We start from the raw sequence: 27,278 nt of genomic DNA, 5'->3' as shown, positions 1-27,278 counted from the left end.
ACTAAATAGTGGTTACTTGGATCTTAAGGGCAAATTTTGTTAATTATTTATATGTTTCAGTGAGGTGAGACCATTCTCATTGTGGGGATTCTCAAAGATGTCCCACGCCTATACAAGAAAATTATAGACAAGTATATAGAATTTTATTCCTTATGCACTGTATAAAAGCTAAAAAAATAATAACCAATTAGACACATAAAGCCTGAGTATATTAAAGTATTATGCAAATACTGATTAATAGTAATACCATAAACTCACAAAGCAAGCAAAAGTATACCTGATTCAAATTATAGGAACTTTTATTTGCATTTCTACAGAACCTATTATTAGTGGGTATCAAAGCACCTTACAAGTAATAATTATTAAAGCTCATAAATACAACCAGAAAATGTCATTTTATTGAGGGAATAAGCAAGAATTCCCCTTTACCTCATATGTATCATGAGATCTAAATGCCTGAACTAAAGAAGGATTTTCCTTATAGAGAGAGTATTTATACACTGTGGGTGTTTGGGGCAATGATTCCATAGGCATAGAAGTTGGCAGCTATGAATTCAAGTTTCTCATATTGAGTATCTTGATCTATGTGGTTAGAACCCTTCACTTATTTTTGAAATTTTACATGTGTAATAGCTGTAAACAGCTATACATAAAATTAAGTATAAAATGTAACATACAGAGCTATAAGTAGCTATGTATGTTATATTTTAATATTTCTCTGTTGACTATAATATCAAATTTGAAAACAAAAATTATGCCAAGTTCACATGAGAGTATTTTTAAATATTTTGGAATGTTATATCAGGTTTATTTTTTCTCAAACTAATATTCTTATTCCAAGGACTAACAGCTTGTAAGTACAGTCAGGGTGACCTGTATTTATTTGTATACTCTGTGGCAAGTCCTTGAAATGTTGTGAGGATTTCTCATCTGCTTCAGAATGCCCCTTTGCCCTTTCTCCCCTATTTCTTCTTCTCCTTTCCTGCCTTCGCAATTTCCCTACTTTCTAAAGCTAAGCATAGGTTGGAAAAGCTCAAGAGTATTCCAGTGCCTGACTCTCCCTCTCCCTCCATCTCGAGTCCTCAAGCTCCTCCCACATGATTATTCCTCAGATTAATTTTCTTCTGGTGCTAAGAGGTCATATTGTAGTTGCTGGTCACAGTTGTGAGGCAGCTGTACTTCCATGCTTATATTTCACTGTCACATAGATTCCAAGAAAAGTGTGGACTAGTGAGCATCTTCCTTTACAGTTAGGATGCTTGAGCCTAGAGAGAATGAGTGACAACTGAGGTCATACAGCTGGTTCACTTCTCTGTCTTCTAGAATTGGGACCAGAATTTAGGTCTCGAGACTCTTTTTTTTTTTTTTTTTTTTTTTTGCGGTACGCGGGCCTCTCACTGTCGTGGCCTCTCCCGTTGTGGAGCACAGGCTCCGGACGTGCAGGCTCAGCGGCCATGGCTCACGGGCCCAGCCGCTCCGCGGCATGTGGGATCTTCCCGGACTGGGGCACAAACCCATGTGCCCTGCATTGGCAGGTGGACTCTCAACCACTGCGCCACCAGGGAAGCCCGGTCTCGTGACTCTTAATCCAAAGTTTTTACCTCTACACCATGGTAGTTATATCATTCTTTGAATCATAAAAAATTTTAGGGACTTCCCTGGTGGCACAGTGGTTAAGAATCCGCCTGCCAGTGCAGGGGACACGGGTTCGTGCCCCGTTCCGGGAAGATCCCACATGCTGTGGAGCAACTAAGCCTCTGCGCCATAACTACTTAGACTGTGCTCTAGAGCTCGCAAGCCACAACTACTGAGCCCTCGTGCCACAACTACTGAAGCTCGCGCACCTAGAGCCCATGCTCCGCAACAACGGAAGCCAACGCAATGAGAAGCCCGCGCACTGCAACGGAGAGTAGCCCCAACTCGCCACAACTAGAGAAAGCCCGCATGCAGCAACAGGACCCAACCCAGCCAAAAAATCTATAAATGAATAAAATTAAATTAAAAAAATTTAAGCCCAGAAACGTAGGAGCAGAACTAGAAGAAACAGTTTGTTGATTTTATCCAGGGCTGTGGATCAGCAGGACTAGAAGTGGAGCCTCAGGATCTGAAGACAAATGGAGTGATGTGTGTGCAGAGTTGAAATGGTGAACTCTGGGGTTATTGTTGTATTGCTGGTAGGAGAAGTTGAATGACTGGAGGTAGAAGATAATGAGCAAGTTGAAGTGGAGAACAGGGTGAGGTAGAATGGTGGTTGTAGAAGAACTAGGAAGATGGTTGAGTTTATGGTCATGGCAATGGGTTGTTAATGTAAAATGAAGAAAGTTGGTTACGGATAGATGGACCTTAAGGACCTCCAAGTCTCTCAGGACGATGCCAGAGGGGGAGGAAGTCATGGCAGCAGGTATCAGAGTTCTCAGGGCATGTGGGCTAATAACGAATCCCTAGGAGGTGGAGGTGTTGGGGAGCCTAGAGGGGTATATATAGAGTTATGGAGACAGATGCTACATTTTTAAATTCTAATTTTCATATTTTTCCAGGGAAAACTGAGGCTGCTATCAAAAACTTCAGTCCCTACTACAGTCGCCAGTACTCTGTGGCTTTCTGCAATTATGTACGCAGTGAAGTAGAACAGCAAAGAGATTTAACATCACAATTTTTGAAGACCAAGGTAACCCATGGAATTTGGTGTTCATATTTCTCCCACTGAAGAATGGTTTATAACTCATAATATTTCTGAAATAAACAATAATTTGAATGACAGTTTAAAAAATCTGTTCTCCAATCATTTCATGCTCAAAAAACTATTTGCCTGGAAGTTAGAACATATGATTTCTTGTTGATGGTGTAATCCACATAAAAAGAAAACTAACATGATTTCAGTCTTACTATGTTTTTCCCACATTGATGCTTTGACGTCAGAAATCTGACTTGCTGTGGTGAAGTACAGTAAAAAAAAGTCATAATTTCAGTGCCTCATACTATGGGTGTTTTTATTTTGGTCATTGATCAAACGTGATTTTATCTTCTAAAGCTGTAACTTATTCTCTCTCCTTTGCTCCATTATAATAATTATCCACAACCTAAAAAGATATTTATTGACACTATGTGTCAGGCCCTAGTCTAAGAACTTGAGAACAAGACAAATTCTCTGCTTTCCTGTTAATATTCAAATAGAAGACAGACAATAAACAAATAAACAGATGAATATCATGTAATAAGAAATGCTACAAAGTAAAATAAAGCAGGAGTCTTATTTCAGAGAAGGAGGTCAGTGAAGCCTTCTGTGGAGATGACGTCTGAGCAGAAACTAGAGTGAAATAAGAGAGTAGGCTGTGTGAATATCTGTGGGAAGAGTGTTCCAGGCACATGGAACAGAAGTGCAAAGACCTTGCAGCAGTCAGAAGCATACCAGGAAGGCTAGTGTGCTGACAGCCATATAAGCAAGGGAGGAGAGCTGAAAAAGGAATGCAGAGTGACAAATAGGGACCAGATCATGGAGGCCCATAGACCACAATAAAAGTTTTTAAGTGTGATGGGAAGTTATTGGAGGGTATTGAATACAGAGTGACTTATAATTTTAAGTGATCTTCTGGCCTTTCAATAGAGAATAGACTATGGGGAGGGACATGAGAAGAAACTGGAAACTGGCAAGGAAGACACTGTAGCAGTCCAAGAGAAGGATGATGGCCAATTGGACTAGAGTGGTAGTGGAAACAGTTGTGAGAAGAGTCCAAGTCAGAGCTGACAGAACTTGTTGATGGGTTGGGTGTGAGATAATAGAAGAAGAGAGAAATCAGTGATGACTTGGCTTTTAGCTTGAGCAAATAAGCAGATGGACTTGTCTTTTACTCAGAAGAGTCAGAGGTGGATGGGAATCATTTCACTTTTGGCCACGTTATGTTTAAGATACTTATTTCACATACACCCATGGAAATACTGACTAGGTAGTTGACTGCTCTGATTTGGAGCTCAGTGGAGAGGTTGAGGCTAGGGAGTAGACATTTGGGAGTTCTTAGCTCAAAACTGGTATTAAAGTCATGGGACATAATCAAGGGAAAGTATAAACAGAGAAAAGGAGAGCTTCCATGGCCAAGTCCTGACCCCTCCAACATGTGGAGATCAGAAAAAGGAGAAAGATTCAGCAAGATGGACTGAGAAAAAAAAATAGCCTGTGGAGTAGGAAAAAAAAAAATCAGGAAAGTGCAATGTGCCAGAGTCAAATAAAGAAGGGGTTTCAAGAAAGAGGGAGTGATATTAGGTCAGATATTGCTGAAAGTTGACCAATAGATTTAGCAGCATGGCTTTGTAGGTATAACTGATTGTCATCCCCATAAAACAGTGATTGACAAAATTTTGGGAGTTTGATAAAAATGCAAGCTCTGGTCTGTACCCCCAGAGATTCTGATATAGTATCAGTATAGTATAGTATATAGTATATAAGTCTAAGGTGAAGCTGCATTTTTTTTGACAAATATTGTACGACTCCTGTTACATGAATTTCCCAGAGTAGTCAAATTCATATAGACAAAAAGTAGAATAGTAGTAACAAGGGAGTGGGGGTGAGGGAAATAGAGAGTTATTATTTAATTGGCACAGAATTTCAGTTTGTGGTGATAAAAAGTTCTGGAGATAGATAGTGGTGATGGTTGCACAACAATGTGAATATAATTAATGCCACTAAACTGTACACTTAAAAATGCTTAAAATGGTAAACTTTATGCCATGTGTATTAATTTTACCACAATAAGAGATAACATAAGGAAAAAAAGAATACAATACTTAGGGATAAACTGAACCATGTAGTTGAAAGAATTGTACACTGAAAACAAAATGTTGCTGAAAGAAATTAAACAACACATAAATAAATGGAAAAGCATCCTGTGTTCATGTGTATTTTACCACAATAAAAAATACTCAGTATAATGAAGGACTTAAATGAATAAGATTAAACCCATCAGGATACAGTAATATATGGTATGGTAAAAAGACAACACCAAAATCTCACTGGCTTAAAAACAGTAGCTTGTTCTTCCCTCATATCACATGCCCTGCGTGTCCACCGTGTAGATTGCAGAGGGCTGCCCTGCTCCACAGGGTCCTCGTTCAGGGACACAGTTTGACCAAGTCTCCACTATCTGGATGGTTGGTGAGGCGGCATTTTTAACAAGCGTATCAGTTGATCTAAGTGGCCCAGGTTTGGGCTTCCCTGGTGGTGCAGTGGTTGAGAATCTGCCTGCCAATGCAGGGGACACGGGTTCGAGCCCTGGTCCGGGAAGATCCCATATGCCGCGGAGCAACTAAGCCCGTGCACCACAACTACTGAGCCTGTGCTCTAGAGCCCGTGAGTCAAAACTACGGAAGCCTGCATGCCACAACTGCTGACGCCTGTGCACCTAGAGCCCGTGCCCCGCAGTGAGAAGCCCGCACACTGCAACGAAGAGTAGTCCCCGCTTGCCCCCGTCCCCGCTTGCCCCCCCCACCGCTCGCCACAACTAGAGAAAGCCTGTGCGCAGCAATGAAGACCCAATGTAGCCATAAGTAAGTAAATAAATAAATAAATAAATACACTAAAAATAAATAAATAAAAGAAAAAAAGTGGCCCAGGTTTAAGAAATGCTGTACCTAAGAACTATAAAGTTCAGCTTATATATGGTTGCAGTCTCATTTTAAGAGGAGGTCCTCTTACATGTTAATGAGTCCATATAGGAGAGTGCCTCATTATCTGCCTCAATATTAAGCCCTGGAATTTATAAGGCTATTTATTTCAACCCTTAGCAGATTCTTAAAAAGATTAGCATATCACTCTTCTCTGTATGGTTCATGTAAATTTTACTTCAAAGGGGAGGCATGATTTTCTAAAGCGACTATGGGTTTTTTTTGATTGAAGTATAGTTGGTTTACAATATTGTGTTAAAGGCACTATAGTGTTTGAATAACATCAATGTAAAGGCAGTGACATGTGAAAGACAGGTGGCCCATTCCTATATTTTGAGATAATACATGAGGTAGGATGGGAATTACCCCTTACACGGTTAGCCCAATAGAAGACCTAACTAGGTATCTAACAGAGACTTCCCTACAGCACGAATATTAGAAGAGAGAAATCAGTGATGACTTGGCTTTTAGCTGGGGTTATGAACGAGAAATCCCTAGACCTTTAAGTGGAAGAGGTAGAATGAAGGTTTGCTGGCTTGCCTGCTTGTTCTTTAACTAGAGAATAAACAGAGTCTCCTTGAAGAGCACAAAGGTGGGTTAAGTGTTTTTAGCCTTGGTTCCCAGACCTTTCGGTCTGGAGAAACCACTCAACACTGACTCTTGAGGCAGCCCCTGAAGGTTGACAAAGAGGGGAACAGCCTGTTAACTCCCCTGTTTTTTCAGGAATTAACCCTGAGGTATATTCAGGGTGTTGGGATAGATGTCCACAACTTACAGTTAACTGCCTCACTCCATCTCTTCCACAGAGTTTACCAAGGATTTATTAAGTGCCACAGGTATGCAAGGCATAACCTTGCTACTATAATCCCTTCTAGCATATGCTTCTGTTCTTGTAGCATAACAAAGGGAATGCAAATCACAAAAATATCAATAAGACAAATAATTTGCATTTGGTCAGAAGTAGGAAATGGAAATGTGGAGGGAGGTGGGGGGAAGCAACAATTTCCCCAGGATCTCAGCACAAGATAGTTTCTGAAAATATTCCTTGAAATACCATGAATAGACTTAGTGGTAGCAGGATATGCTATCTTTTGTTGTGACCGTTAATTGCATTCATCTTCTTTAAGCCACCACTGGAGCCTGGAACAGTTTTGTATGAAGCAGAGCTATCACAGTTTGCTGAGGACATAAAGAAATGGAAGGAGAGATATGTTGTGGTTAAAAATGACTTTGCTGTGGAAAGCTATGAGAACAAAGAGGTAAGACATTTCCTTGTTACCACTGATTCTTGCAATTTTCTTAAATGTTGGCTGGGTTGACTGGCAAGCCCTCTCCTTTGAGACTGACTGGTTCAGTGAGCACTAACAGATTCCGGTATTCATTTCAGTCAACAGATATTTATTGTGGGTTATAGTAGGTTCTAGGCATATCACTGTAGATTAGACAGATGCTTGCAGTCTAGTGGGCAACGTAGACTTCGAACAAGTAATTGCGAGTGTGAAGATAGAAGGTTATACTGAGTGGCCAGTGCGGGAGCCTTTCCTATGATCATTGGGCCTCGAGGCCTTAGTCACCTCCCTGATATCTCTCCCTCTCTGCTCTGTGTCTCCATGTCTTCCCACTCTTAAGCTTCCTCTGTGGCAGAGGAATTATTTGTTAAGATTGTGATTGGATTTGCATGGGTTCCTAAAAATTCAGAACTTTTCACATACTTTATTTCACTTACACGTCTGAATTTTTTTCACTAGCTTTTTCCTGGTTATCTCATTTTTTCCCTTGTCTGTAAAATGTGGAGAGATGAGGTAGCATATGTACAGTGCCTAGTAGCACCTGAGAGGACCTTAGTTTTTATTGGTTCCCATTTCTTTCCCCATCAAGGGAGGTAATGTGGTATAAATGGAAGAACATTGGGCAGAGAATTTGGAAAACTAAACTTGAGGTCAGGCCTCCATTAAACTAGAGTGTGAGGCTGAATGATCCCACTGATTCCTTCCAGATCTCATACTGTACACATATTCAGTCTACATAGATTCTCAAGCTCCCTTTGAAATGAATAGTTACTATTTATGTGTTAAAGTTAGTAACATATTTAAAACTCTGCACTCTTTACTCTAAGTTCAAAACTAGTCAGGGCATCCTCTGAAGATACACTGAGTAATTACCCCTGATGCTAAACCTTTAGGAAGAGGCTTCAGGCTGACAGATAATGTGTCTCCTTCCACTTTTTGATGGAAAATAGAAATAAAATATAATACAAACTTATTATGCCACCTACCAGGCAGTACTCAAGTGCTTTCTTGGGTAGTCTTATTCTTTACAACATTTGTTAAGCCAGTATCTTCTCTGCTTTATCTATTTTAGGATTTCAGTCAACATTTGATTTGCTCTCTGAAGCAAATGATAAATACAGTACAAATAATGATAATAATAAATCACTTTAGATTTCATATGGCCCGTTATACTGTCCTCTCAGGGAAGCTTGAGAAGAGGCAGTATAGCCTAATGGTTAATATTATGCACTTCGAATCACACCTTTACTAGTTACCAGATATGTGTCCTTGCATAAGTTATAAATCTCGAGCCTCAGTTTTCTCATCTGTAAAATGGTGAGCATGATTCCTTCATCACAGTGTTGTGAGGATTAAAGACATGAATGCATTGAAGCCCTTAGCATATGGCCAAGTGCTGGCAGAGCCCAATATAGAGCAGTTGTCAGTATGACAACTAACTAATGTGGAGGAAACACTCATAGAACTCACTCTTGTATTTATTAAGGTTTTCACCACATTTGGCACTAACGGAAGTTTCATCTTGAATCAAATTTTGGTGTTTTTTTTCCCCTTTTCATTTTTTTACGCTTGCTCCCTCAACTTGCAATTTATGGACTAGATTGCTTTCTTTACTTTGCTCATCATTTTCAGGTGAACTTGTTCCAATTGTTAAGATATGGTCACTGAATTTGGTAATAACCAATTTTTTCTTAAACTTGGAAGAAAAATGCCCATGCAGTGTGCCGTAATTCCTTAAAGTTTTAATGATATCCTGCTTTTTAATTACAGAAGGTTTTTTAAAAAAATTACACCTAAGAGTTATACATGAAGTATCTATCTATAAACTGCCTATTCTTTTATTGAGAATCCAGTTTTGGCTGGTAATTGAGGAGGAAAAAAATGAGCATTCTCATTCTCACTTCCTACTTCCTATACACTTGCGCTGGGGCTGGACAAACCCAGGTATGAATCCTGGATTTGTCACCTACTCACCACTGGGTCATTGGCAAGTTATTTAACCTCTCTGAGCTTCATTTTTCTTGTTTATAAAATGGAGATAATGTCTAATTCACAATGCTGTTTTTTGTTTGTTTGTTTGTTTGTTTTGCGGTACACGGGCCTCTCACTGTTGTGGCCTCTCCCGTTGTGGAGCACAGGCTCCAGACGCGCAGGTTCAGCGGCCATGGCTCACGGGCCCAGCCGCTCCACGGCATGTGGGATCTTCCCGGACTGTGTGCCCTGCATCGGCAGGCGGACTCTCAAACACTGCGCCACCAGGGAAGCCCCACAATGCTGTTTTGAGGATTAAATAATATAATATATAATGTTTATTAAAGCCTAGATTAGGCCTGTTTTCACAGATAACACAATTCACATTTGAGGCCAGTCTTAATCAACCTGTTCCTAGACTTTCTCAAAATCACACCATTTTGGATTCTTCTCTCTTCTGCTCTGGGTCCTGATGTGCTTGAGCAGTTGATCAGTAGTTCTTACAAGAATGAAAACAACCTTCTTAGGTATACAAGAGTTTGTTTTGTTTGGGTTTCTTCAGTCACTATCTTATTGATGCAGAATGTGTTATTGTTACTCTGATTTTATGGCCCTGATCAACATTATTTTAGTTATTCCCAAGAGTACACTCCAGATTTTGGATCCCACAGTTTCGTGGTTTCAGTTCTCAACTTGCTTTTAGCTTGTTAGTCTCAAAATTTTCCATTGACTTATGCCCTCCCATCAGATGCACATACTTACATTTTATCTTATCTGCATGTCCATGTGAGTATATCTGTTTAATCAACTGCTTCACTGCTTTTAGCGCCCCTTTTACATTTCTCAAACAGCAGAGCTTTTTGTCTGCTGGCCAGAATTTGTTCTGATGTCATGTCATGATATTACACTTCCATCCCAGATTATTTTACTGCAAAACAGTCTCACGCCTGAGGGCAAAGTGGTGGCATAGTTTATCATGGTTACATTTTTATGTTTTTGGTAAAAATTCTTGGCAATCATACTTGAAGTTACATGTCCCACAGTCTCATTTGTCATTAGTCTCCAAGCATTTTGTGTGGTAAATGTCTGTATGCATCATCATCCTTTTGGTTATTAGAATGATTCAGGCGCTAGCATCTAAAATGATAAGTGTGGTGCAGAATTTCTGAAGTTACTGAGATTATGTTTCACCCCGTTTGAGAAACATATCTGCAGTGAATCTCCCTGACATTAGGGACTCTGATTTACCATCTTGTGACCGTCACACAAAAGTATTAAAGTACTACCCACAAGTAGCAAGGACGCAAAACATTTTTTTCACCCTTGGGCCCAGGAGGGGCTGTGACCCACATCAGGTCAAGTAAAGCTCCACCCTGACTGAAGTGATTGGTCTAGTCTAGAGCTGGTCACATGATCACAGCCAAAAAAAAAAAAGTACATTAATCAAAACAGTGTGATATTGGCACAAAAACAGACATATGGATCAATGGAATAGAATAGAGAGCCCAGAAATAAACCCACACACCTATAGTCAATTAATCTTTGACAAAGGAGGCAAGAATATACAATGGAGAAAAATTATTCTCTTCAGCAAGTGGTGTTGGGGAAATTGGACAGCCGCATTTAAATCAATGAAGTTAGAACACACCCTCACACCATACATAAAAATAAACTCAAAATGGCTTAAAGACTTAATTATAAGACCTAACACCATAAAACTCCTAGAAGAGAAAATAGGCAAAACGTTCTCTGACATAGATCATAGCAATGTTTTTTTAGGTCAGTCTCTCAAGGCAATAGAAACAAAAGCAAAAATAAACAAATGGGACTGAATCAAATTTATCAGTTTTTTCACAGCAAAGGAAACCATAAGCAAAATGAAAAAACAACCTGTAGAGTGGGAGAAAATATTTGCAAATGATGCAACTGACAAGGGATTAATTTCCAAAATATACAAACAGCTCGTATAGCTCAATATCAAAAAAAGAAAAAAACCAATCAAAATATGGGCAAAATATCTAAATAGACACTTCTCCAAAGAAGACATGCAGGTGGCCAAAAGGCACATGAAAAGATGCTCAGCATTGCTGATTATTAGAGAAATGCAAATCAAATCTACAATGAAGTATCACCTCACACCAGTCAGAATGGCCATCATCAAGAAGTCTATAAATTATAAATGCTGGAGAGGGTGTGGAGAAAAGGGAACCCTCTTGCACTGTTGGTGGGAATGTAAATTGGTGCAGCTACTATGGAGAACAGTATGGAGGTTCCTTACAAAACTAAAAATAAAGTTACCATATGATCCAGCAATCCCACTCCTGGGCACATATCCAGAGAATCTCTAATTTGAAAAGATACATGCACCCCAGTGTTCATAGCAGCACTATTTAAATAGCCAGAACACGAAAGCAACCTAAATGTCCATGACAGATGAATGGATAAAGATGTGGTGTATATGTACAATGGAATATTACTCAGCCATAAAAAGAATGAGGTAATGCCATTTGCAGCAACATGGATGGACCTAGAGATTATCATACTCAGTGAAGTAAGTTAAAGATAAATATACAGTATCACTTATATGAGGAATCTAAAAAAAATGATACAAATGAACATATTTACGAAACAGAAATAGACTCACAGACACAGAAAACAAACTTATGGTTACGAAAGGGGGAAAGGGGAAGGGACGGATAAATTAGGAGTTTGGGATTAACAGATACACACTACTATATGTAAAATAGATAATCAATGAGGACCTATTGTATAGCACAGGGAACTGTATTCAGTATCTTATAATAACCTATGACGGAAAAGAATATGAAAAAGAATATATATATATGTAACTGAATCACTTTGCTGTACATCTGAAACTAGCACAACATTGTAAATCAACTATACTTCAATAAAACAATTTTTTTCTTAAGATTAGAAAAAAAAAGAAAAAGGGGCTGGGATTGGTGGCTCCTGACTTGAAATCTCCACAGCACAGGTCCGGTTTCAGGCACATTTGGATCCAGGGCTCCAGTGATATCAGAATTCAGTTTGTTCTTTCTTCCATCTCAAATCTTTGCCTTCATTCAGCCTGACTTCCCTAACAGGCCACAATCTCCATTGTCAGGCTCCTTCAGAGTCCTCCACAGTAACAAGATGGTGGTGGTGTCCTATCCTCACCTCCTCGCAGAGCTGAGGCTTTCCTGTCAGCCCCTCTTCCAGGGCCTGAAGCTCACTCTGATTGGATTGAATCAGGTCATGTGACTGACCCTGACCCAATCACTGCAGCCAGGATATAGCCAGTGGAAACTATAAGAGCTTTTCTTGCTGGCCCTGGGACAAACCCTAACACTCACTCTGATTGGACATGCTGAGGTCATGTGACCTTCCCTGACCCAATCACTGCAGCTAAAACATAGCCAGTGGAAAGTGTAATAGCCTTTCTTGCTTTTGGTCCTGGAGCAAGTCCTGATGCTGTATTTGACAGAGGCTTCCAGTGCAAAACACATTTTTTGAATAAATGACCCTTACTCGTTGCAATAGTGTGGGAATTTCTATCTCTGAGTATATTTGTCTATTTCTAATATTCCTGATATTTTCCAAAAATCCAAATGAGGAAAAAATCCAATCATTTATGCCTTTCCTTTCCCAGGCCTATCAGAGAGGAGCTCCCCCTAAAAGCCGAATTCTTCCAGCTGGTGGCAAGGTGTTAACCTCAGAAGATGAATACGGTTTATTATCTGATCGGCATTTCCCAGACCCTATTGGTGAGTTGCTGAGCATTCCTTCCCAAGACAAAATTCCTAAACATGTTTTGTTTAGCTAGATCAGTGCTTCTCAAGGGAAGGGGTGATGATTTCACTCTCCAGGGTCAGTTGGCTGTGTCTGGAGACATTTTTGGTTGTCACAACTTGGGAGGATCGTGCTACAGGCATTTAGTGGGTAGAGGCCAGTGATGCTTGCTAAACAACCCCTGACAATGAAGAATTATCTGGCATTAAATATCAGTAGTTGCCAAGGCTGAGAAACCCTGGGCTAGACACACATTCTCCATTGGCAAATGGAAGATATAATTTCTCTAATTCAGGTAAACGTAACAATTCTGTTACTTTAAATCATATTTGGTAATACACAAGTCAGTCACTGTGCTTCTAGCACATGGAAAATATACCATTGGTCAGGCATCTTGAAGCTTTGGAATATATTGCAAGCTTTACACAAGACAGCAGAAATAAATATGTAGGGCCCAGTCTGTGAAATGTATAATCCCATCTTTCAGTAAGACCTGTCAGAGAATATTATTTTTCTAATTTTAGGATGATATGCAATAAAATATCCTAAATCAACAAAATATTTTTAACAAGCATTACAGTAACTCATAGCAACTGTGTAAAAAAGCATTGCATTAGTTAGCATATCTTTAATAATAGCTGGATGCTACCATGGAAAGAGCATTGAACTGAGAATTTGAAGGCTGGATGTTTATCTAGTTCTATCTGTGACACTTATCAAGCATTTTCCCTAGCTGTTGCTGAACCTCTCTGATTTCTGTTTCTCCCAGTTCTAGGGCCTTGAAATTGAAAATCTAGAAGGACATTACCAGCTCTAACATACTTTGATTCTCATTCATTTCACTTTTTCCATGTGGAGAGTGTGATGGATAATATTCAGACGAAATAGAGCGTTTCATAGAGATTCATGAACTGTGGATAATGTAATAACACCATCTGGCTTTGTGTAAATCACACTGCACAGTAATTACTTAGTTTCTTGAAGAGAGCCCTGGTTCTTATTAATAGGTATAATCATTTCACTGGAATTTATGGGGACAATATAGAATTATTTTATCAATTGTTATTTCAGTGCAGAATGCTTAGCATAGTGTTTTTAATGACACTGTTATAGGATTAGTACATGAACCATAAACCTAGATTAACAAACTCTTACTAAGTAATTCAAGCTAAAACAGCACTTTATGTACACTATACATATTATTATATTTTAACATCTACTTACATGTTATGTTGGCTTTGGAGCTGCCACTTAGAAATGGGGATGCCAATACGTTGACTCTTAGAGCCACTTCAAAAGAACTTTCCAATGAAATCAGTCAGAACTGACAATATGTTTATTGATTTATTGATGAAATATATCAGAAGGAATGAAAAGGAATAAAAAACACAAAGCCTGTGTGACTAGTGCCATTTGGCCCAGGGCTTCAGACTGGACATTTCAAAGACTTTTTAAATTGTATGTTGTGCCCTTCTCAGTTTTAAAAATAGAATATTCTACAGTAGATCATTTGTGATATCCTTATAACTCAACTCAGAAAAAATGCAGACTAATGGTATCTGGAAAATAGTTGTAAAATGGTAAATGAGTGACAACAAGAGGCTAATAGGAATGAATTTTATGGGGCTTCCTAAGGCTTTTTTAAATGTAAGGGGTGAATGTTGCTTTTAATTGTTTGTACAAAATTGTGACCTCTTGGAAAGGGCAAGGAGAGTATTTTCGCAAAACTATGTTAACAGGAATCACACTGTTAACAGCAGTGTGATTCTAATTTTATTGGAAAGAATAAAGGCACAATAAAGATGGGAGAAATTAACCTCACTAGAGGTAAAGCACTGGAGGCTTATCAATATAAGTCTTCTTTACACAGTAGTGTGCTAAGATGATGTTCAAAAATGGTCCCATGTTTTGCTAAAGTGATTCACTTGTTTGGCATTTTATTAGCTAGCATCTACTTTGTTGCACACCACAAAAATCTCAAATTAAATACATATGTTTTTATTTTCTTGCTAAAAATATTTGGATATTACCAGTACAGGCTGGTGTGGCAGTTCCATAAATGTCAGGGACTGTTTTTAGCTTTCTGCCCCTTTATCTCTGGGTTTTGGCCCAGATTTACATAGTCCAAGGTAGCTGCTGGAACTCTAGCCATGGCTTTCTCATTCCAGACAGGAGGAAGGAGAAAAGATGAGGAGGCAGGCACATTCCCTCTCCTTAAGGATGCTTCTAGGAAGTCTCACTGCCACTTTAGGTCACATTTCATTGGCCAAAACTTAGTGGCTGTGACACACGAAACTGCAATGGAGGCTGGAAATGTAGTCTTTATTGTATGCTGGCACTTGCTAAAATAAAAATCAGGGGTTTTATTACTGAGAAAGAGGAGAGAATAGAGATGTGTTACAACTAAGAAGTCTCCACTACAGCATTCAATCATTTATTTGTTTGTTGTCATTCATGTGTTGATTCATTCTTATGTGATCATGTGCCAGGCATTTTGCTAGGGACTGGTGGGCCAAAGTTTGTGCTCCCAGTGCATTTGACTCTGTTACCTTCAGAAACAGAATACCAATGTATGCCCCAGGAAATCTATTCTTTATCTAAGCCAATCTTGATTTATTCATTTGCCAGTAGCAAGACTCAGTTCTGGAGCCTTCCTTATGGTTATGATCCATTTCTTGGTATGCCCAGTGCTTTCAGTGCCTGTTACTGGGTCCCTCTTCCCTTGCTTTCCTTGAGATTGTGCCCATTATGTAGGCTGAGAGCACAGAACTAATTTTTTCTTCTGCTTGTTTTCTGTAACTCTGGAAATAAGCTGGGGCTCGTTTAACCGAGTGCAATATCGTAGAATTGGAATGCACGGAGGGGAATAAAGTTTAGACGGGATCTGAATGATAAGGGGTTCACATGAGTTTCTTGGAATTGATTTTGAGGGAAGAGGTGAAAGTCCCATTGTTTAAGGCTTTTAAAATTTCCTAGGACAACACAGCACATTTATTCATTCAACTAACCGTAGTAGAACATCTACTAGGTCCCATGGCTCTGCTATGGGCTAAGCATACAAAGATAAGTAAGATGAAGCCTCCATCCTCTAGGAGCTCCGGGGCAGTGGTTCTACTTCCCAGGGAAAATTATTTGGCTGGGGAGGCTTATCTCACTTTATGTCTCTTACTCTGAGTGTGGGTACCAGACACGAAAACAGATCATTACATTATTTTGGGAGAACAAGGTAGGGAGCACCCAACTCTGTCTCTGGTGGCAGAGGGTGGTGCCAACAAAGGCACCCCAGAGGAGGTGGCTTTTGGACTGACTTTTGAAGGACGAATGAGAGTTTTCTATGCAAAAGCATGATGGAAAGGAAGGAGGAAAAGGAAATACGAGTTGCAGAAGCAATATGCAGAGTCATGGGAAGAATGAGGACACCTCAGGAGAGTAGAGACGAGAATGGAGCAGAAACCAGCACAGAACAGGGTAAAATACCAACACGTAAAGAGGGAGATGGAGAGAAGGGGCAGAGGAGACAATAAAGCTGAAAAGGGGAAACAATAAGGACGTGAGGAGAGAGGGGCCCCTGGAAGTCAAGAGAATGTTTTCAGAAGAAGGGGTAATTGACAGCAACCGATGTTTCCAGTTGGGTTGAAAGGGTGGGTAATGAAGAAGCCATAGGCCGGCAGTCAGGATGACATTAGTAACAGGCAATTTGGTTTTGGGACTGGTGGGGCAGGAACAAGACTAGGGTGAGAAGAGGGGTTGATGGCATCAAAGCAGCAAATGCTAGTGTAGCAGTGACAAGGAGACGGGAGAGAGTGCAGGGCAGAGAGCAGACCTGGTGGGATGGGGGCCCGGGGGAGAGCAGGGTGAGTGCCTGACAGGTAGACGCATCAACTGCCAAGGACCGGTAGGGAGGAGTGAGCTCTGTTTGTGGCTCATTCCTGGTGAGGAAGTTGAGATAGATTATGTCTGATGGCCTTGGTTGTCCCTGTGGGTAGGAGGTGAGGCCACCTGCTAGAGTGAGACAGGTGAAGCTGAACTCTTCTTTTCCCCCACCCTGTGAAGACTTCTCACACCACCTTTCCATCGCATTGGCTGCCCCCCAGCCGGAAATAAACCTTCACAGCCTGAAATAAATATTTTAAATGAGAGATACACATTTTAAAACATCTTTGTGTTTTCCATGTTTCTTCAGCGTCCAGTGAGAAGGAGAACACGCAGCCCTTTGTGGTCCTGCCCAAGGAATTCCCGGTGTACCTGTGGCAGCCATTCCTCAGACATGGCTACTTCTGCTTCCAGGATGCCGCTGACCAGAAGAAGTTCAGTGCTCTCCTGAGTGACTGCATCAGACATCTAAATCATGGTATGGCACGGCTGCCCTCTGGTCCCCAGTTAGGCTGCCTTTTCTCAGTTGGTCTGGTCAGTCATCTGTTAGAATGATTCCTAGAAAGAGCCACGGATGGTGCTGCCTCTGGAAGGAGAGGGAAATCGAATGAAGTGAGGGTGTTGTACACAAAGAGCGTGGCCAGCTTGCTGGTTGTTCAGTCAGGGCAGGGAAGCCTCAGCGCAACAGGACATGGAGTAGGTTTCTGATGGCACATGTAGACAGAGCACCATATTCATGCATATAATTTTGAGTATAATTCCCTCCTCTTCCTTTTTCCTGATTTTTAAAAATCTCAGTGACAGCAAGAATGTACCAGTTGTCCCTGGCAAAATCCTAGTCCTTATGACATTTCTTACTTATTTTCACCTTTATTTCTGAAGAAGTTACTCAAAACTTTAGGGTACATAAGAATCGCCTGGAAAACTTGCTAAACAGATTTTTTTTTTGGATCCACCTTCAGATATACTGATACTGGGGCCCTGATTTTGGTTTTCTAACAAACTGCCAAGGGATGCTGATGCTGTTAATCCATGGACCACACTTGGAGTTGCATTGCTTCAGACTATGTTGCCTCTACGTACTGATTTAATTACTATTGGGTCCATAATAAAAAAGAGTTCTCTTTCCAGTATGTGATGTTTTTGATAAATCGATGTGAATGCTGGTTTTTCTGGACTCCTCAAAACCTTCAGGTACAGATAATTGAGCTCTTTGTTATTTGGCAGTTGGAAAGGTAACCAGTCAAATGTTACTGAGGACTTACTCTGTGCCAACCTATAAAGGTATTAGGAACAGAGTAATGAATCGTGCAAAGTTCCCCTCTTTGGGGTCTACATTCAAACAGGAAAGAGGGGCAAACACACGTACAAATTCACAAGAAAACTTGATTGTTATCAAAGTTATGTGTTACAGAGTAACTAGAGGTTACTACGTAGGGAAGCAGGGAGAAGGCTTGTCAGGGGAGGCCTTTCTGGGCAGGTGACATTTGAGTTGAGTCACCTCATCCATCTGTGCCTTTACTGTATTTCCTAATACTTTCACTGTACATTTACTTTAAAGTTCTGAGGTTTCCCTGAGAGTGTCAGTGCCACTGAGCAAAAGTCACTAGTGATGCATCTCAGTCTGTTCTTGATTTTAGCTTGTGTAACGATAGAAGGCTAATGGAAAAAGATAATGTCACTCTGTTTTGCTCTAGCAACCCTGACCAACGTTCATCATAATATTGGCTCATAACTCATTAGGGACTTTATAAAAATGATAACCTTATTAATATCTTACCTTGTGGTTTTGATGTTTTAGAGACAAAGAATTCCCCAGCACTGCCTGCACCATCTAACTCGTACACTTACACCTCTGTGTGCAGGGCCTTGGTCTAGTATGAACATGCACTTGGCACTAAACACAAGAACCATGAAGTTTCACTAAGCAGAGAATGTTTTCCACCCAGCCAGATGGGACTGGCTTCATTCCCCCTTCTGTGTACATAATAGGAGTTTCTCTGGGGAGTTTTTGGAAGTTATGTAGCCTGTATTTAGAGTCCATTTATGGAAGATTTCAGTCGATTCACAGCCCCACTCTGCTCTCCAGTATGTTATCAAAGGCACTGAGATAATGGGGTCTAGTCACATTGCCCTGGTTCTGTGTCACATTCCTCTGTCCAGAAACCTCACTTTATGCAGACTTAACGTGATTTGGCATAGCTTCCAGTGGCTCCAGTCAGAACCAGAGACCATCAAAACATTGTAGGGAACTGTCTTTGACTGTCATGGGCCAATGAGCTCATGGGTCTCTCCTTTCTCGCCTCTATTTGTTTTTGACGGCACAATGTACCACCCATCTTTACTGTGTCACATTTTTTTTTTTTTTTTTTTTTTGGTTTCAATCTCTGCCTGTTACTCATTGTGGGATCTTGACTAAACCAGTAAGAGATTTCACAAACTTCCAGTTAACCATTATGGTTTCCATAATAACCAGAAGAGTATAGAAATACGTGTAAAACTAGTGCTGTGATAAGGGCCAGAAACCCTGAGGGGGGCTTTGGAGAGGCTGCTGACTTCTATCCCCAGGCGACCAGAGCCAGGGCCGTATGCCTTTGTCATTGCCCCACTGGCTCTCAGGCCAGCATGTGCTGCCGTTGACAACTAGGTCCAAGATATTCTAGCAGCTGATGCTGGGCCGCTATTGATCTGTCCATTCACAAGTCCTCAGGATCTTTTTTTCCCACTTTTATTAAGATATCATTGACATATAACGTGTATTAGTTTAAGGTGTACAACATAATGATTTAATGTATGATCATTGCAAAGTGATCTGCACAATAACACCTATCACCTCACGTAGTTAACAAGAGTTTTTTCTTGCGATGAGATCTTTTTTTTTTTTTGCGGTACGCAGACCTCTCACTGTTGTGGCCTCTCCCGTTGCGGAGCACAGGCTCCGGACGCGTAGGCTCAGCGGCCATGGCTCACGGGCCCAGCCGCTCCGCGGCACGTGGGATCCTCCCGGACCGGGGCACGATCCCGTGTCCCCTGCATCGGCAGGCGGACTCTCAACCACTGCGCCACCAGGGAAGCCTGCTATGAGATCTTTTAAGCTCTACTCTCTTAGCAACTTTTCATACACAGTACAGTATTGTAAACGATAGTCACCATGCTGTACATTACAACCTGTGACTTAATTTATCCTATAACTGGAAGTTTGACCCCTTTAACCCATCCTCCCCCCACCTCCTCTGGCAACGACCAATCTGTTCTCTGTTTCTGTGAGTCCATTTTTTTACGATTCCACATATAAGTGAGATCATACAGTATTTGTTTTTCTCTGTCTGACTTATTTTACTTAGCATAATGCCCTTAAGGGATCTTTCAGGGAAGATCATCTCGTTGCCTTCATGGTAAGTTCTGCCAACGATTTCTGTTACTTGGGGTTCCCAGGTGCTCAAATCCCACCACACAGCCCAGGCCACTTGCCCCGGGAGTTCTGGGTTCAAACGGTCTAGACCCATGTCCATTCATTCTGAATCTGAAACCACTTCTCCTGTTCTTCCTTATGGAATGGGTTTTTTCCTATTTAACCCTGACAAAGGGCTTAATTACACCCTGCTCTTGGACAATAAGGCTATATCCTGAGGTAGGTAAGGGCAAGTAGAGGGCTTTCTGCTCCTCCTTCCTTCAAGTGACAGATCTTCCTCTGGGTGCCTCAAAGATGATTTACACTCATAAGGGGCATAGAGGGGTGTGTGTGTGTGTGTTGTTTTTGGCACCCCTTCACTGAGCAGGCATAAGAAAACTCCACAGGATTAATCTTCTGCAACACACTGGACTAAATACCAAGCCCATTGTTTGAGGGAGAGGGGAAATTTCCCCTTCCCCACCTTGGTTCTTTTGGCTGGCAATTAAAATGACACAAGGCAGGTTAACAGGAGAAAAGTCAAATTTATTACATGTAGATGGGGAATTCACTTAAGTATGAAGAATTTCAAAGACATCAAGGCAAGGTGAGGCTTATATATATTCTGGACTAAGGAGAAAGAGCTGGGGGTCTGAGGCTTCTTTTTCCTTGAGGGAAAGTAAGATAATTCACAGGAAGATAGGAAGAGTTAATGTTTGCTGGGCCATCCAAAGACAGTGGGACACAGAGAGGACTCTGATCAAACAGCTTTGCTTAGGCTCCTCCCTGTCTACCACTCCTAATTTCAATACTTTGTTACAGTTATCTATGGAGATAGCTTCTTCCTGGGACAGTCCTCCTACCTTAAATTCTTTTAGGCAGTAAAGGGGAAGTTCAGAGGCTCTTCCTGAGTCTTTTGGGCTTTGATTGTTTTCAGCTCAAAATAATCCTCATGCTAGAGTAGCACAACTTGGGGCAGCCTGCCCTCAACCCCATCAAGTGACATGTACCTAGAGCAGCTGCTGTCCTCTGTCCTTTTGGAATCTTACTGCAGCCCCTTGTCCCTGATGGGAGAAGTCCAGGGTTCCAAATGTCCACTTCTACAAAAAATGGGACTTATATAAAGCCAAAATGTTCTAAGACAGTCCTGTTGTCCAAAATTCAGTCCTATTCAGAATTGTAGTTTGCAAAATATGGTGCTTGTAGTTACAGGGATATAGCTAAAACTATTAACACATATAGAAGACTGTATACATGCAATGTGGAATAATGATCATTATCAATGTGAATCTGTCCTTCCAGCTCAGGATAATCATTCCTTGGCATAAGAATTTTCAGGAAGGGGAAAAAGTGTTCCTGGCAGGAAAAATAGGATATGTTGGGGCCAGGAAGAGAGTCAGAGCATGGACTATTAGAGGAACTGAACAAATTTCATGTGGCTGGTGCTTAGAGAGGAGAGAGATGCCAAGCAAGCATGGAGAGATGGGCAGGAGCCAGACTATAAAGGGCTTTGTGGGGCATATTAGGGGGTTTGCACTTTATTCTAGCATCAGTAGGAAACCATTAAAGGATTTTAAGCAGATAAGCAACTCAAACATATTTTCATTTTAGAAAGGTCACACGTACTGGCTGCTGTGTGGGCAGTGGATGGGAGGGTAGCCGCTGGGATGCCAGGAGGCCACTTAGGAAGCTTTGGCAGGCTACAGATGGTGGTAGCTTGCACCAAAGAGGTGACAATGGAAATGGCAAGAGGTAGCTGAATAAGAGAGATATCCAGGAAGTAGAATCAATAGAACTTAAGGATAGATCATGTGCGGAGTGAGGCAGTGGGAGAACCCAAGGAAGAGCCCCAGTTTTCTGCCATTCTTTGAGATGGGAACCTTGTGTGAAGAGGAGCAGCCTCCAGGGAAAGGAAACGACATGTTCAGTGTTTCAGATGTTGAGCTGGAGAAGTCTAGGGACATCCAGGTGAGGGAGTCTCATAGACAGATGCCTGGACAAGGCTGGAGAACAGGAGCACAATCTAGAGTAGAGACAGATGGGAAGTCAAGAACCTGTCTGTGGTCATGGAATTGGCTGAGGGCCTGGCATCTGGTACAGGCTCTGTAAACATGTCCACCCTCCATCCTCATGTATAGTTGCAAATATGCCCATGTGGGAGAAGCATGGGGCATGTGTGTTGAAGTAGGTTAAAGATGTTTGTATCCAAAATCTGTAAGCATTTATGTAAAATAGGTTGGTGACTTTGTGTTAAATACTAACTTCACTCACGACATGGGCCTATGATTTTACTGTTGAGTATTTAAACAACATGTTCCTTAGGAATACAAAGTCTGTGTGAAATTCAGTAAATCAGGGTCTCTGACTCACCCTCTTCATAGAGATAATACTCAAATGCCAGTGTCTCTTCTGTATTTTATTTCAAGTTCATTGCTACCAATCTGTTTTGGGACTCATAAGAAACATTCCCAGAGGCTTTTAGTTGATCTTACTTTTCCCAATGACTGCCACCTCCTTCCATGTGTAACAGTCAGATAAATCATATTTAAACACAATTTTTGATTAAAATCCTTAAGTGGCACTGCCATTTTCAAAAAGATGAAAATTCCAAAGAGACTGGCTATTGTGTGCCTGATTTCCCACTATTCTCAAGTACAAGCCTCCTCTCCCCCAACCTTGCTACCCTACCCCACCCACCTGCTTTTAATGAAAGTTTTACCTAGACATTTTTTGGCCTTCTCATACACCTGAAACACCCACTCCTCACCTATTCGAATTCTCTCTTATTTCCTTAAGAACAAGCTTCAGTCTGACCCCTGCCATGAAGGCCACAGGGATAACTTCACTAGCGCCTATTATCTGTTCCACTGATTGGATGCTCACCACAGTCTGCCTTACATTATTCATTTTCATGCCTAGTTGTCCTATTTCTCCAACTCTATGGCAAATTCCTGAAGGGGAATCTTGTACCATCTTTTGTGTCCCTCTGTAGCGCTCAGACAAATATCTTGTGTTTCATAAAATGGTTCGAAGACACTAATGAATTAATAACTTAGTACTAAAGTAAACCTGATTTCAGAATTGAAGTGTGATTTTAGAGATGACAGTTATAAATGTGGTTTGGCCTAATTCATAAACACACTGGCATGAGTAAGTGAGAGAATTGTCAATACAAAGCATAAAGGATTTGAGGAATAAAGGAGTCATATGTCAGGCAGCCATCACCAGAAGAAGGTGATTCTGGAATGAAGGTGGAATGGTGGCAAAGTTTTGTTCAGCAGTACTCTGCTAGCTTGAAGGACAGTCAGGACTGCCACTAAACAAACGCCAGTGGTTCCCATCATCATGAACACTAAGAAATAGGGCACAGTAGAACATCTGGGAAGCATAAGGGCACGTGCATTGGAAAAGATACTATTAAAAAAAAACACATCTTTCTTGATGAAGAGAACACAATCATGTAAAGACACTTTGCAAACTTCTGCTTTAACTTGGACTAGTTCAATCACCTGTGACATTTATGTTATTCAAGGGTGCATGTGATGGAGTGAGTTAGGCTGAATGTGGAGCTATAATAGATGGTTAAACTTTGGAATTGGTTGCTGTCAGGGTTGTATGCCCTGAGCTCTTATCCCAGAAATCCCATGTCAAATCAAATGCCTTTATTAGATTGGATTTTGACACTTACACGTTTTAGGTGTTCAAGTAATGCTGCTGAATTTAATAGAATTTTATTTATTTATTTTTAAATAAATTTATTTTATTTTTGGCTGTGTTGGGTCTTCGTTGCTGCACACGGGCTTTTCTCTGGTTGTGGTGAGCAGGGCTACTCTTCGTTGTGGTGCGCAGGCTTCTCATTTTGGTGGCTTCTCTTGTGGCGGAGCACGGACTCTAGGCGTGTGGGCTTCAGTAGTTGTGGCACATGGGCTCTAGAGCTCAGGCTCAGTAGTTGTGGCACACAGGCCTAGTTGCTGTGCAGAATGTGGGATCTTCCCAGACCAGGGCTCGAACCCGTGTCCCCAGAACTGGCACGCAGATTCTTAACTACCGCGCCACCAGGGAAGCCCCTAAATTGAATTTTAAAACAGAAAAGTGTCAGACTTCCTTGGTGGTACAGTGGTTAAGAATCTACCTGCCAATGCAGGGGACAAGGGTTCGAGCCCTGGTCCGGGAAGATACCGCATGCCGCAGCTAAGCCCATGTGCCACCACTGCTGACGCCTGCGTACCACAACTACTGAGCCCGCGTGCCACAACTACTGAAGCCTGCATGGCACAACTACTGAAGCCTGCGTGCCTAGAGCCCATGCTCCACAACAAGAGAAACCACCACAATGAGAAGCCCATGCACCGCAACGAAGAGTAGACCCCACTTGCCAGAACTAGAGAAAGCCCCCGCTCAGCAGCAAAGACCCAATGCAGCCAAAAAATAAATAAATAAATGAAGTAAAAAAAACCCCAAAAAACAGGAAAGGGTCGTATGATTCAAATTAGCTAGAGCAAATCCTTTTTGGTATGTTTATTTGAACACCCATTACCATTTATGAAACAAGTTTATTACTTGAGGGATTAAGTGTCTGACGTGGGCATCAATAAATTTTAACTGAAAATATTCAATGAATTTTCTTTTGTAATATATGAAAACATATGTCTGAATTTATGGCACATACTTATATTTATATACACACACATATCTATGAATTACAAAATGCTAACAGTACTTGGGCTCTTTTGGACACTTTACTGCAAATGAATAATGTTTGACTGGACATAGATAAACAAATACAATTTTTGTAAACATCTATCTGAATGCTTTTACTTATAAAAGGTATTTCATAGTGTATGTTTGTTTCAATGCATTAAAACCTCTATGCATTGTAAACAAAAATGTTTGCTAATTACTGTTTAATAAATAACTAGATACCAATTTCTAGTTTTCATAAACTGTCCCAAACAAACATATTTAAAAGGATTCTCTCTGCTTGGAGATTAGTCTCTCTTTGAGTTTAGTGTGTACTCTTTGCCTCACACAGTTAATACTCGACACATTATAAATATGTGACGTATATGAATATGCCATTTTTTCTTAGGAAGTTATCATTTTCCGCTTTCTGACCCTTTTTTACTGTTCATAAAACTCTAAATTTGGAAGAGATCTTAGTGATTGCCTACTCTATCTCCTCAGAGTTTATTTGTGATAAGGCTCAGATAGTAACTTACTTGCCCAAGGTCCCAGCTAGTCAGTGGTAGAGGACCAGTTGTCCTGACACCTAGTCCTTGACTTCTGTTTCAGTTATACATTACCATGTTGTCTTTTCAACATTACTTTTTAAAAGAATTTTTCATCTTTTGGTCAATTAAAGCACATTACTATTAAATCAAGTTACTCTTGTGATACATTTGCTTGATCTAAAGGGAAGCAAACCTGTACCATTCATTGGAGGTCATCTGAGACCTGGGATATGTCTGTTATTTTCATAAGTAGCAACAACTGATAACTTGGTATTTTGTCCACTGGCTAAACATGACTATATTTTTTAGTTTAGATATGCTCAGGAAATAAAATATTTGGTAATGTAGCTGTTTACTGGTTAAGTTTTGTGTAGCATAAAATGCAAACCATCATATAAGGCCTGAACCAAGATGGCAGAGTAGAAGGACTTGCTCTCACTCCCTCTTGTGAGAGCGCCAGAATCACAGCTAGCTGCTGGACAATCATCAACAGGAAGACACTGGAACTCACCAAAAAACATACCCCACATTCAAAGACAAAGGAGAAGCCACAATGAGACAGTAGGAAGGTCACAATCACAGTAAAATCAAATACCATAACTGCTGGGTGGGTGACTCACAGACTGGAGAACACTTATAACACAGAAGTCCACCCACTGGAGTAAAGGTTATGAGCCCCACGTCAGGCTTCCCAACCTGGGGGTCCGGCAACGGGAGGAGGAATTCCTAGAGAATCAGACTTTGAAGGCTAGTGGGACTTGATTGCAGGACTTCAACAGGACTGGGGGGAAAAGAGACTCCACTCTTGGAGGGCACACACAAAGTAGTGTCTGCATCAGGACCCAGGGGAAGGAGCAGTGACCCCAGGGGAGAATGAACCAGACCTACCTGCTAGTGTTGGAGGGTCTCCTGCAGAGGCAGGGGTGGCTGTGGCTCACCGTGGGAACAAGGACACTGGCAGCAGGAGTTCTGGGAAGTACTCCTTGGCGTGAGCCCTCCCAGAGTCTGCCATTAGCCCCAGCAAAGAGCCCAGGTAGTCTCCAGTGTTGGGTTGCCTCAGGCCAAACAACCAACAGGGAGGGAACCCAGCCCCACCCATCAGCAGTCAAGAGGATTAAAGTTTTACTGAGCTGTGCCCACCAGAGCAACAGTCAGCTCTACCCACCACCAGTCCCTCCCATCAGGAAACTTGCACAAGCCTCTTAGATAGCCTCATCCACCAGAGGACAGACAGCAGAAGCAAGAAGACCTACAATCCTTCAGCCTGTGGAACAAAAACCACATTCACAGAAAGATAGACAAGATGAAAAGGCAGAGGGCTACGTACCAGAGAAAGAAACAAGATAAAACCCCAGAAAAACAACTAAATGAAGTGGAGATAGGCAACCTTCCAGCAAAAGAATTCAGAGTAATGATAGTGAAGATGATCCAAGACCTCAGAAAAAGAATAGAGGCAAAGATCAAGAAGATGCAAGAAATGTTTAACAAAGACCTAGAAGAATTAAAGAACAAACAAACACAGATGAACAATACAATAAGTGAAATGAAACTACACTAGAAGGAATCAATAGCAGAATAACTGAGGCAGAAGAACGGATAAGTGACCCGGAAGACAGAATGGTGGAATTCACTGCTGCTAGAACAGAAGGAAGAAAACAGGATGAAAAGAAATGAAGACAGCCTGAGGGACCTCTGGGATAATATTAAACACAACAACATTCGCATTATAGGGGTCCCAGAAGGAGAAGAGAGAGAGAAAGGACCCGAGAAAATATTTGAAGACATTATAGTTGAAAACTTCCCTAACATGGGAAAGGAAATAGCCACCCAAGTCCAGGAAGCGCAGAGAGTCCCATACAGGATAAACCCAAGGAGAAACACACCGAGACACATAATAATCAAATTGGCAAAAATTAAAGACAAAGAAAAATTATTGAAAGCAGCAAGGGGAAAATGACAAATAACATACAAGGGAACTCACATAAGGTTAACAGCTGATTTTTCAGCAGAAACTCTACAAGCCAGAAGGGAGTGGCATGATATACTTAAAGTGATGAAAGGGAAGCACCTACAACCAAG

At 41.1% G+C, this 27,278-nt stretch overlaps 1 protein-coding gene across 1 annotated transcript in view; it reads left to right on the top strand.

The window, feature by feature from the left end:
• NIBAN1 (niban apoptosis regulator 1) overlaps positions 1 to 27,278 on the top strand; it is a 160,627-nt gene that overhangs the window by 62,948 nt on the left and 70,401 nt on the right. Inside the window, exons 2-5 of the mRNA XM_081223507.1 lie at positions 2,538 to 2,668; positions 6,783 to 6,914; positions 12,565 to 12,679; positions 16,888 to 17,055. Of these exons, the coding sequence (XP_081079633.1) occupies positions 2,538 to 2,668; positions 6,783 to 6,914; positions 12,565 to 12,679; positions 16,888 to 17,055 (546 nt within the window). The remainder of the gene's footprint in view (positions 1 to 2,537; positions 2,669 to 6,782; positions 6,915 to 12,564; positions 12,680 to 16,887; positions 17,056 to 27,278) is intronic.

The sequence above is a fragment of the Mesoplodon bidens genome (assembly GCF_964165515.1).
Source record: "Mesoplodon bidens genome assembly, chromosome: 2".
Classification (NCBI taxonomy): Eukaryota; Metazoa; Chordata; class Mammalia; order Artiodactyla; family Ziphiidae; genus Mesoplodon; species Mesoplodon bidens.
This window is presented reverse-complemented; position numbering and strand designations above follow the sequence as displayed.